The 12664-nt window shown below is 43.9% G+C and overlaps 1 protein-coding gene across 1 annotated transcript in view; it reads left to right on the top strand.

The window, feature by feature from the left end:
* The window catches only part of ezh1 (enhancer of zeste 1 polycomb repressive complex 2 subunit), a 21749-nt gene extending 15495 nt beyond the window's left edge, over positions 1 to 6254 (top strand). The window contains exons 8-11 of the mRNA XM_048614435.1: positions 232 to 313; positions 1463 to 1543; positions 1968 to 2052; positions 4774 to 6254. Coding sequence (XP_048470392.1) covers positions 232 to 313; positions 1463 to 1543; positions 1968 to 2052; positions 4774 to 4834 — 309 coding nt within the window. The 3' untranslated portion in view covers positions 4835 to 6254. The remainder of the gene's footprint in view (positions 1 to 231; positions 314 to 1462; positions 1544 to 1967; positions 2053 to 4773) is intronic.
* Positions 6255 to 12664: the final 6410 nt, after the last annotated feature.

A 12664-nucleotide genomic window follows, 5' to 3' on the forward strand; every position in this document is an offset into this window, starting at 1 on the left:
TGAGTGTATCCTGACCGTGCGGGACCTGGACTGAGTCTATCCTGACCATGCGGGCCCTGGACTGAGTGTATCCTGACCGTGTGGGACCTGGACTGAGTGTATCTGTGCCATCCTAGACTGTGTAACATTGATCATGTTGGAACTGGCAGGAGGTGAGAGACTGCGTGGGCTACTCTGGAGGTTTACATTCACTGTGGGATAGTTACTAATCCCTGATTTGGCTCCTTGCAGATAATTTCTCAGGATGAAGCAGATCGTCGTGGGAAAGTCTATGATAAATACATGTCCAGTTTCCTCTTCAATCTAAACAATGGTCAGTGGTGACTGCAGATTGCTGGTAATCTGTTCTGCGTGTTGTGTATTTGAGGTGATCCTGGGGACAGAGAATGGTATCAGGGACTGGAAAGTCGGGATACACACAGCAAGATTGTGCTGCCATGGAGTGAATTTTCCGATTCTCCACCTCTGGAATCGTGTTGGACACTTGGATCCAACATGTGACTGCAGCATGAGCTCAGCTGTGAGTCCAGTGACCAGGAGGTGCTTCCCTTCACACATCAAATCATCTTTAGGGATTATCTCATGACCGATGTTATTGTGGCCTTTACTCCAGCCCAGAAAACCTCCAATTCCCTCATCCATTAAAAATCCCACCCCACCTTGAATCTACTTAACTATCTATATTTAATATGAGGAAGTGGTGGTGCAGAGGCTAACGTCACCGAACCAGAAACTTAGCTTAAGGTTCTGGGGTTTGAATCCCGCCAGGGTAACCAAAAGCTGGAATTTAAATAAAAACTAGTCCAATCATAATCATGTAAACACTGTCAATAGTGGTGAAATGCTCATGTGAGTTACTAATGACCTACAGTGAAGGAAATCTGCTGTCTTTACCTCGTCTGCATTATTTGTCACTTTAGACTCACAACAATGTGGTTGACTCTTAACTGCCGTATGAACTGGCCAAGACAGCTGATCAGTTGAAGGGCAATTAAGAATGGGCAACAAATGCCAAGCTTAAGAATGGGCAACAAATGCCAGCCTTGCCAGCAATTCCCACATTCCGTATTGGAGCAAAGAAAGGGAAAATAACCTAGTCTCCATTGCTGTGTAAGGAAGAGAATTCAAAGATTAGCTCCTGAGAGAACAAATTCCAAAGTGGGTGTCATTACTGGATTCGAAACATTAACTCTGTTCGTGTCTCCACAGACACTGCCAGACCTGCTGAGCTTTTGTCTGAGATGAGGAAAACATTGTTTTTAAACAGTGTTCCCTAGTTATGGATTTTCCCATACAGGGAAAAACCCTTGTAGCATCTACCCTCAGGATCCTATGTTTCAGTGAGATAACCTCTCACACCTCTAACGTCTGAGACTGTCTGAAAGGTAGGGATAATGAAGGCTGGGTGCTGGGGATGTGACAGGCTCCTGCCTCATTAATGCTTTCATTACCCATTTTCTAGATTTTGTTGTTGATGCAACTCGCAAAGGAAACAAAATCCGTTTTGCAAATCACTCTGTCAATCCTAACTGCTACGCGAAAGGTAAGGATTCAGAAACCCCATGATGGTGGGGTGGGGGAGCCGGGATGTGGAAGAGTTTTGAGGGAGAGGGTAAATGGAGCGGGGCAGTTAGGGGTGGGTCAGGCGAGGATGGAGGGTATGGAGGGGAATCAAGTGTCATGAAGAGAGTGCCTATGGTGTGACAAGGAAAGTGGAAATTCACTCATTTCAAAAAGTGCCAAGGCTCTCTGAGCCTGAGACCTTGGACCTTGTGACCATTCATGACCTGTGACAAACTGAAAGGCTCCCTTTACCCACATAACCACCAGTCTGTGACCTTACAGACCTGGCACTGCCAACTCAAACCCCTGCCATCACACCTGTGATTCCCAACTCCTTGACCTCTGACCCATGAAGATGGACAATGCCTCCTGTACATTGGTAAACTCAATTTCTCTTCTTCCAGTTGTCATGGTGAATGGTGATCACCGAATTGGGATATTTGCAAAAAGAATGATCCACACCGGCGAGGAATTATTCTTCGATTACAGGTAAAAGGTCACATTAAATCTTCATAAACCGTTGAAGGAGAACAGCACAGTTGGACCACAGTCATTTCTTATTATTCTCCTCAGTCCCTGCAGATTTGTGTTACTCTGTATTCCTGTTTGCAGGCCATTTACAAAGATCAGGAAATGCTATGATTATAAAACTGGTCCCTGGGAAAACCCATTCTCTGCCTTCCTCCAGGTGGAAAACGTTCACCAAAGCTTTCCGTTTCCTGTGACTAATCTAACTTTACATCCCACTGCTACTGTGCTTTTATCCTGTGGGCTTCAACTTTGCCAGCAAGCCTGTGATCTGGCTTTTGGAAGCCCATGTACATCACATCAGCTTACACTACTGGATCTACAGGTAGTTCTCCTATAATGTGATAGTTGCTTTCTTGTGTGACCTCGCACTATAGAAAGTCGTGCTATAGAAAACCACCTTAGAAAATCGCGTTACAGGGAAGTGGTTATACCTATACAGCAGAAAGTTCATATTATCCAAACAGGATCCACTATTCATCAATTGTGTTATAACCAATTTGTGTTAATGAAACATGTGTTATAGCAGAACTACCTGTACTACTAGAATTAGATGTCCTCCCTTCCTTATAATTCTAGTGAGTATGGGCCTAAACTGCTCAATTAGTCTTCAGAAGATGGACCATTCATCTCTGGAATTAATCTAGTGAACCTTCTGTGAACTGCTTCCAATGCAATTACATCCCTCCCAAGTAAAGGGATCAAAACTGTATGCAGTATTCCAGAGGTGGTCTGACCAATGCCTTGTACAGTTGCAACAACAGTATTTTTGTGCTCTATTCCTTGACAAATATATGCCAAAATTCCATTTGCCTTCCTTATTACTTGCCGTACCTGCATACAGGAAGTTGAAGCATAGTTTGCAGGTGAGTTGAGCCAGGAGCTGTGTACAAAATGGAGATTCAGCCAGCAACAAAGGTCTGAGGCTTAATTACCAATTATTGATGACAAAAGTTTACTGGCTGGCAACAACTATATAATTGGCTGTCAGGTAGCCAACCACCTTGGGGCTGTGAACAAGACAGTGAGAAGTCTTTGATCTCTACAAGCTCAGGAGCTGTCTTTCTGTTCTCTGCAGTAAAAACTACTTTAAGCCAGAAGAAAAACAATTTATTTTAAATAATACGTCAGAGACCTTTATGAGTATGGTCCAGCCACCCTGTGCCTCCTGCAAACAAGTGAAAGTTTCCAGAGAAAGCCAATTGAGAAGCAGCATTCTGATCAGCACAAGAATCATCTCAGCAAATCCAATGAATAGGGGCGACTGAACTGCTTTCCCAGGCTTTCCCTTCACTGATAACACCTGTGGCTTTTTCTCCTGTTTGTATATGTTTGTATGTATGTGTGCCAGGGGGGTTTTATAAGTTGGTTACAGTTTTAACTTGTGGAGCTACATGCCAATGGTTCATTATTGCCTACCTGTTGGTATAGTCTATTTATTTGTATTAAATAGTAATTCCTGTTACATACAAAAGCCCAGTTTATGTTTCTGACAACCTGGACCTGAAACTTTGATTAATTAGGGAATTGTGCATGCTTCTGTAGAATCCATAATCTTTGTGATGACTCTGGGAATAACAGATCTTGATTTCTGGCTTGTTTCCCCCAGTGAGATATGACAATCTCCTTCTCCAATGGATTGGACTGTTACTAATATACAAAATTCACCTGAAGGCACAGCAGAAATTCTTCCTGCTTTCTGTCCTTTACACAATTATACCCCAGTTTATGGAATATACAATCAGTTCAATGTGGAAGCAGGCCATTCAGCCCTTTGAGTCCACACTGATCCTCTGAGCATCCCAGGCACACCCACTCCTGTGCTCTATCCCTGTAACCCTGCACTTCCCATGGCCAATCCCCCTAACCTGCACATCCCTGGATACTATGAGCAATTTAGCCCAGTCAATCCACCTAACCTGCACATCTTTGGACTGGGGGAGGAAACCAGAGCACCCAGCATTAACCCACGCAGACACAGGGAGAATGTGCAAATTCCACACAGCCCAAGGGTGGAATCAAACCCAGGTCCCCGATGCTGTGATTATAAAGTATTTTAGTCATAACTATGCCATAGCTTTTGTCCCTCTCTATAATTTCCTTGTAAATTTGGTTCCTCTCTATATTTACAGTGATGGTCTGGATAACACACCCTGCCACATTTTGGCACCCTCTATTGTGTCTTAAATCTAACCAAATAGATTCTGTCCTTCACTCCTAGAGGGCAGTGCCTCTTTCCAACACTGTAATCTCTCCTTAATCAATTTTGCCACTCCCTCCTCCTTTCCTTTCTTCCCTCTTTCCTGGTTGTAAGAGATTCAGGAAGGTTTATTCCCAGTGCTTTCCCTCTTTAAACTAGGTCTCCATAAACACAATGGTGTGTACAGTAAGATATGGCTGTCTGATCCTGCAGCTCACTAACTTCATTTACCCGACTTTGCATGTCAAACTGATGCTAATTTTGGCCGTTTTCTTTCCCTATTACATTTATCTCTCATTCCCTCTTCCTGTTGTAATTAGAGTACAGTTTCTGATTTATGCAAACTGAAAAATAAAAATAATTAAAAAGTCCAATCAGAAGGGTATCAGTGAGGTCCAATCTCATTCCAATACTAATGGGATCAGTTGAGAACAGGCATGTGCTACCCCCCTGATAAACTGCCTGTTGTGTTTCTGTTTCAGGTATAGTCAGGCTGATGCACTGAAGTACGTGGGAATTGAACGGAAGATGGAAATGCTGTGATCCCATTGTTACTTTCATGTTAAGTTTTGTTTGATTGTGAGTTAGACTGTGCAGCAACTCCACAACCACCTTTCCTGAACACCTGGTGTGATTTTGACCAACATGATTATGTCAGACACAGGAAAAAGCATATTTCACATTGCTCTGTGTTATCAGTGCACTTTGACCTGCTTTTGCTGCAGATAACCACACTTACCCTTCCCCTGGCTTCCCCTGCAGGACCCCTCCCTGTTACTGGGAGTTTACTCCCCGATCAAGCTGAACCGGGGACCAGAGCTTAATATCTGTGAAAAGCAACTCCATTGAACATTCAGAATCTGATCTTGTGGGAGAAACACCTCCCTCCCCAGGAACACAGTCCAGAGTTGACAGACAACTGAGAAATCAGGCATCTGTCACAACTTCTTACTCTGGACACATTGAGTTGGGTTCCTAATGTCAGGCTATATCTAGAAATTAGTTGGAACAGTGAGCAGTATAGTCAGCTCAGAGTGTGGAAGCCCTGTTCGTTGTGTTTAATGTTTCTGCCACAGAAACCAACAGCCAAATAATGTTGGGACAGAGAGAGAGAGAAAGTTAAGTTTAGAAAGGCGAAGGATGGTTCTATTACACTGAACTAACTTGCTGCAGCAGAAGCCACATTATAAGCTTAGCTTGTGAAAGATCCCACTGCCTAGGATTTGCAAACCCTACTTAGTTCTCATCTATGATGTCTGCATCTACTGTTACCAAGTGACACTCTTAGATCAGCAGTTAGTTAGTTGTCCTAATGTAACTGAGCTTGTGTGAAGCAGTCCGTTCTCTGCTGGAGCGATGGTTTTGACTGAGATGAAAGATTGATTCGATTTCAGGGAACTGACTTTGCAGTTTCTGATTTTTTTTGGCAACAGTTGGGTTCTTGAAGTGAAGCTTGAAGCAGAATCCTTTAAATTACACTTGAAATAAAAATGATAAAATTATTCTCTTGCTTGTGTGTCTAACTCTCACCACTGTTTAGTACAAGCCACATATATTCAAAATCACTTCAGCATTTTGGGCTTGTGCTACAACAAATTTTGTTTTAACTGGCGCCTTATGAATCAGCACTCTTGATAAGCTGGCAGAAATTATATATCTGAAATACCAAATGTTTACTGTATTATCATGATCTCTATAATGTCCGAGTAGTCAGTTGAGAGTGTGAGTGAGAAGGCTTTCTGCCAGTAAGTTATATTTAAGACAAAATCGCATTATTATTTAAATGATTTATGCTGTAAATAACAATAACAGTGACATGTATACCCCTTGAATTAGGTTTCTGTTACTTAGTGTCTTTTTACACTGATTATGTGGACCTCTTCATCGACTGGAATATCTGATCAACCAGCATGCTCCTGGTCCCATAGGGGTGAATAATAAAACATTTGCTGTACTAATCAAATTTTGGAGCTAAATTCTTGTTAGTGTGCAATACTGTTCAAGACAATTGCCTAGCATCCACCTGAGAGGGCACCCACAACCTCAGTTAAATGTCACGTGTGAAAAATTCAGACAATGCTGCAGGTGCTCAGTTCTAATGGATTCTTTGTGTCATGTTCACTATGATATGGGTTTAGAAATCAGGGAGAAGGTCTGTGATACAATAAAGAAAATTAACATAGGAGGTTCTGAGTGATCTAGCAGACTAAAAAGTGGATAAATCTCAAGGACCAGATGAAATGTATCCCAGGCGGTGGCTTGCGATAAGGGAGGGTATAGCAGGGCACTGGCAATAATGTTCAACTTCTGTCTGGCCACAGGAGAGGTACCAGAGGACTGGAGGACAGTTGATGTGGTAACATTCTTCAAGAAGGGAGCAAGCGATAAACCAGGAAACTACAGGTCATTCAGTCTGACCTCAGTGGTGGGGAAACTATCGAAAGCAATTCTGAGGGACAGGATTAATCTGCATTTAGAGAGGCAGGGATTAATCAAGAACAGCATGGGTTTTGTTAAGGGGAGCTCATGTCTGACCAACATGATTGAATTTTTTGAAGAGGTGACCAGGTGTACAGGAGAGAGCATTGCTTTTTATGTATTCTCCTTGGACTTCAGAAAGGCTTTTGATCAGGTCTGGCCTGGGAAACTGATAGCGAAGAAAAGAGCCCATGGCATCCAGGGAAGTTTGGCTAATGGGATCCACAATTGGCTGAGTTTCAGGAAGCAGAGGGTGATGACTGAGAGGTGTTTTTTCCAACTGGAAGTCTGTCTGGCTCAAAGTGGTTAGTGTTGGGGCCCTTGCTGTTTGTGGTTTATATAAATTAGACTTGAATGTAGGAGGGCTGGTCAGTAAGTTCATGGTTGATATGAAAATTGGTGGACTGGTAAATAGTGATTACAGAAGATTTGGGCTGGTCAGATGGGCTGATCAGCGGCAAATTGAATTCAGTCCAGATAAATGTGAGGTGACGCACTTGGGCTGCACAAACAAGGCAAGGGAATACATGATGAATGGTAGGACCCTGGGAAACAGAGGGACCTTGATGTGCATTTAAACCGGTTCCTTAAGGTATAAGGACAGCTGGATAAAGTGATTATGAAGGCATATAGTATATTTGTCTTTATTAGCTGAGGCATAGAGTTTAAGAGCAGGGAGGTGATGGTGGAACTGTATAAAACATAGGTTAGCCCACAGCTAGAGTACTGTATGCACTTCTGGAATCCACATTATAGGAGGGATGTGATAGCATTGGACAGTGTTCAGAGGAGATTTACCAGGACGTTGCCTGGGCTGGAGAGTTTCAGTTATGAGAAAAGATTGGACAGATTAGAGATGCTTTTTTTAAAGCAGAGAAGATTGAGAGGGGACATGACAGAAATGTATAAAATTATGAAGGACATACCTTCCCCCCTTAATGGAGGGGTCAGTGACAAGGGGCTATAGATTTAAGATAAGGGGCAGGAGGTTTAGAGGGGATGTGAGGAAAACCTTTTTTTGCCCAGAAAGTGGTGGGAATCTAGAACTCACTGCCTGTAAGGATGGGAGAGGCAGAAACCCTTATAACATTGATGCGTATTTAGATGTACACCTGAAATGCCAAGATAAAACACAGTTATGGGCCAAGTGTGAGAAAATGGGATTAGAACCATTAGGGGGTTGCTTTTGACCAGGTGGGCTGAAAGACCTTTTTCTGAGCTGTAGATCTCTAGGACTCAAGGCCTGGCAACAGAGCAGCGCTCCCTCAGTAAATGGATGAGTGACTGCAGAATGCCTTTGATACAGAGGGATTTTGTTGTCCTTGTATTTGAATCATAAAAACCAAGCAAGTAGATACAGCAAGCAACTAGAAAGGAAAATAGAATGCTGTTATTTCAAAGGAATGATTATAAAAAGGATTATTAAAGTTATGCTTCAAATGTATGGGACATCTAAAAATGCACAGGGCACAGTTTTACCAAATTCTTTCATGGTATGTGGGCATTCCTGTCTGGCCCAGCATTTATTGCCTGTCCCAGCTGCCCCTGAGAAGGTGGTGGTGAGATGCCTTCTAGAACAGCTGCAGTTCATGTGTTGTAGGTTCACCCACAATGCTACAGAGAGAGAATTCAGATTGTTCTTAAATAAGGAACAATATGTTTACTTTGGAAGAAGTTCAGAGAAGGTTCAGTCAGTTGATTCATGGGATGCAGGATTGTCTTGAGTGTAGAAGAATGAAAGATGAAAATTTTACCAACTGAACCACAAGGGGTGATTTGGGCAAAGATTCCTCTGTTTCATGAGTGGTGAAGGGAGTGAATATTGAAGGTTGTGGATGTGGTGCCAATCAAGTGGGCTGCTTTGTCCTGCAAGATGTTGATTGTTGAGCGTTGTTGGAGCTACACCCATCCAGGCAAATGGGGAGCATTCCAACACATTCCTCCTGACTCGTGCCTTGTAGATGATGGACAAACTTTGGGGAGTCAGGAGGTGAGTTACTTGTTGCAATATTCCTAGCCTCTGATGTGTCCTTGTGGCCACAGTATTTATGTGGCTAGTCCACTTCAGTTTCTGGTCAATAGTAACCCCCAGGATGCTGACTGGGGCATTGAGTGATGCTAACACCATTGAATGTTAGAAGTGATGGTTAGATTTTCTTGTTTTGGAGATGGTCAATGCCTGGCACTTGTGTGTTTCTTGCCATTTTTAAAGCTAATCTGGATATTGTCCAGATCTTGTTGCATTTGAACATGAACTGCTTCAGTCTCTGAGGAGAGACATATAGTGCTGAATATTGTGCAATTATCATTGAACATCCCCAGTTCTGAGCTTATAATGAAGCAGCTGAAGATGGTTGGGCCCAGGACACTACCCCGAGGAACTCCTGCAGAGGTGTCCTGGAGCTGAGATGTCTGACCTCCAACAACCACAACCATCTTCCTATGTGCCACGTATGTCCTCAACCATCAGAGAGTTTGGCCCCTGACACCCATTGATTCCAGTTTTGCCAGGGCTCCTTGATGCCACACTCAGTCAAATGCAGCCTTGATATCAAACACTGTCACTCTAACCTCTCCTCTAGAATTCAACTCTTTTGTTTGAACCAAGGCTGGAATGAAGTCAGGAGCTGAGTGGTCCTTGTGGAACCCAAATGGGGGTCACTGAGCGGGTTTTCAAGGAGCAATTCCAAGCAGATTTAACAGAAGGCTGTGCTAGAGATCAGGCAGCATGATTGGCATTGACCAAGGACAGTGCCCTGGCACTACAGCAAGCACCAGGGGAATCTGCTCACAGGGTCACATCAGAGAATGTCTCTATAGCTGCAAATCATGGATATGGAGTGGTGAAGGTGTGGGTTAACTCACAATCTTACAGTCACAATCAATCCTTAACAAAGCTAAACAACCAAACTATTAATGCAATGAGTTTAATACAGAAATGCACAAACAATAGAAAGATGAATTACATCAATTGGAAACAATGATAAAAAGGGGGAGGGGGATAAAGAGAGGGAAAGAGCCACATGTTTTGTGCCTTTAACCCTCTCATTAGACGTTGCATTGCCTGTGAGAATTCCTTTAACTTGCTAAACATGGGGACAATTCCATCGACGAGCAGCACCTGGAGATTCAGGCTGGGAAGAAGAAGTCAGCGTTGTTTAATGATGGAATCCATTGGTCAGGAATTATATGGAGGCTGGGGGAAGGCTGCACGAATGATGCACAGGTGGTGAATTCAATAAACCTGGTCTTATCTCAGACTTTACCCTGAAACCCTTCAAAAACTTACAATTCTCATCCACACATTCCAAATCCTGTCTAGACCAACGTCCCGCTTACAGAACCCCCCAAAACACTGTCTAGACCAACGTCCCTCTCACTGTCAAACAAATGCCCCTCTCACAGAGCCCCTCAAACCTTGTCTAGATTAATACCCCTCTCACAGAACCCCTCCAAAAACCCAGTGTAGACCACTGCTCCTCTGACAGACCCCTTCAAACCCTTTCTAGACTAACACCCCTCTCACAGACCCCCAAAACCCAGTCTAGACCACTGTCCCTCTAGCAGATCCCACCAAACCCATTCTAGACTAATTCCCCTCTCACAGACACCCCCTTTCCCAAAACCCTGTCTGCACTAAACATCTCTGTCAGTGACACCCCAAACTCCTCTATCCTGTTGACTGGCAGCACCTTCATTGTCTCTAAGTGCTGTGAGCCGTGTTGTTCAGAGACATTGAGTGGATATTCCTGCTCTCTCTGGGGTTGAGCTTGTGGTGAGGAAGCTGCTTCATTTGATGGCCTGGTGCTGCATCCAAAACCTACCTTTTTCCCACCTCTTACTGAACAGAAAGTTCTGGGCAGAAAGTCTCATCATCTCCTCAACGATTCATGTCTTTATCAATTAGTTAATGACGCTGAGTCCGACACCAATGGAAGTGACCCAGTCCCGATGGGGCAGCTAAAGCGTTCGTAGCCAGCTCATCACCTCAGAGCCTGGGAAGGGTATGGGAATGTGCCAGTCTCTGCTCTTGCTGTCAGTACCTCCCCTAATGACACATTGCCTCTCCCCACAAACCTAGCCTCCATTTTCACTGTCTCGGTCTTGGTTCCTAACTGACTGTGGGCCTAATTAGGGCAGGCCAGTGGCTCAGTGGTTAGCACTGCTGTCTCACAGCAGGAGTTCGATTCCACCCTCGGGCGACTGTCTGTTTGGAGTTTGCACATTCTCCCTGTGTCAGTGTGGGTTTCCTCCGGGTGCTCCGGTTTCTTCCCACAGTCCAAAAGTGTGCAGCTCGGTCGATTAGCCATGGAAAATGCAGGGTTACAGGGATAGGATAAGGTAAGGGGGGTGGGGTTTGGGTGGTTTGCTCTTCAGAGGGTCGGTGTGGACGTGATAGGCTGAATGGCCTGCTTTCCCCATTGTAGGGATTCTATGGATCAACTACAACACCCGGGCGATGCTGCAAAGAACAAGGTCTTGTTGACTGAAGTCCTCCACCCTGGGATCCTGATCCAGCCCATTGGTCTTGCCACAGGCTGATTGGCTTGAGGCTCTGTGGGCCTTTGATAGAAGAGGTAGCAGAGCTCTCGCACTGGCTTTCCTGTTGTCAGGTCAGATCCTGACACCTCACCAAGATTCTGCCCACTGATTCTAGTCTCAACTTCTACAGCCCTGAAATATTCCATATCCAGATTCTTTCTTAATTGATGTACAAGTTCACCTCAGTGTTGTCCGCTCCCGATGTCACTGGGTCATGGCAGTGATGCTGCAAGCTCCCTGGCTGATGTTGTGGTCCAACACTGGACCAGTCCCTGATCCTCATGGCAGGACCCGTGGAGTGGGCAGGTGGGGCTGGCATGTCCATTCACACAAAGGCCAGGCTGTCACCTTCCCTATCTGCCCCACCTTCCCATGATTTTAGTTGAATCTCCATATGACATTCATACTCTCAGAATGCTACAGCTATTTATAAAATATTACAATAAGAATTTTGTACAATGTTGATTCAAACTTGACAACAGAAATAGTAAAAAGTAAAAAAATATTGCAAGTGATTGTATACGTCAATGTGAGCTGCATATTGTAGATACTTTTCATGCACGAGTAGCAGCAAGTATAGCAGGTGCATTGATTATAGGTTGAACTAGGAGCCTGTTCCCCACTGTAACTAGCAGCAGCAATTCATTTATAGATATGGGTTCTACTCAGTTTAAGTCTTAATTAGCAGCATTAGACTCCATATGATCCTTAAAAAAATTGCCAATTAGAAAGTTTTCTTCAGTTGCAGACACAAGCACGCATGTTACTAAAACCTGTGATGTGGTTTTGTAAATTCTTTTGCCCGTTTCTCTGTAGATAAGGAATGTTTAATCATCCAGAGACAGCCTATTTAATAAGGGACTGCATCTCAGTCAGAGATTCTCTTACAACCCTCTCTTAACAAAACACAAACTCAGCTCCAACTATTCAGTTTTAGTCTCTTCCAGTATCTGGGGAAGGTTTTGGTCCTTCTTCAGAGAGACAGGTTTGGCCCCATTGGAGGGTTCGAGGGGTTTGGCCTCATTCGTGTGGTAGCTGCCCTTGTGTCGATAATAGTAGAGGAAGAGCAAGACCAACAGTGCGAGGATAGCGAAGAGGATGACTGCTACAATGACTAGCACAGAACAGGATAACAACAAGATTAGCGCAAGAATCACATCACATCATTACAACCCATCTAGGTCCTGACTGCAGGACTACCCCCAAAACTGGATTACTCATTCTCAGAAAATATTCCAAACTTACAATCCTTTCTTTACCGTTTTGGGTTAAAACATATTTGGTCAAATGAATAAAATATATTTACCAGCCCCAGAATCAGTCGTTAATAGGTTTCCTTGGCCTAAACCTTCC

Source organism: Rhincodon typus, chromosome 30 (genome assembly GCF_021869965.1).
Source record: "Rhincodon typus isolate 14 chromosome 30, sRhiTyp1.1, whole genome shotgun sequence".
Taxonomy (NCBI): domain Eukaryota; kingdom Metazoa; phylum Chordata; class Chondrichthyes; order Orectolobiformes; family Rhincodontidae; genus Rhincodon; species Rhincodon typus.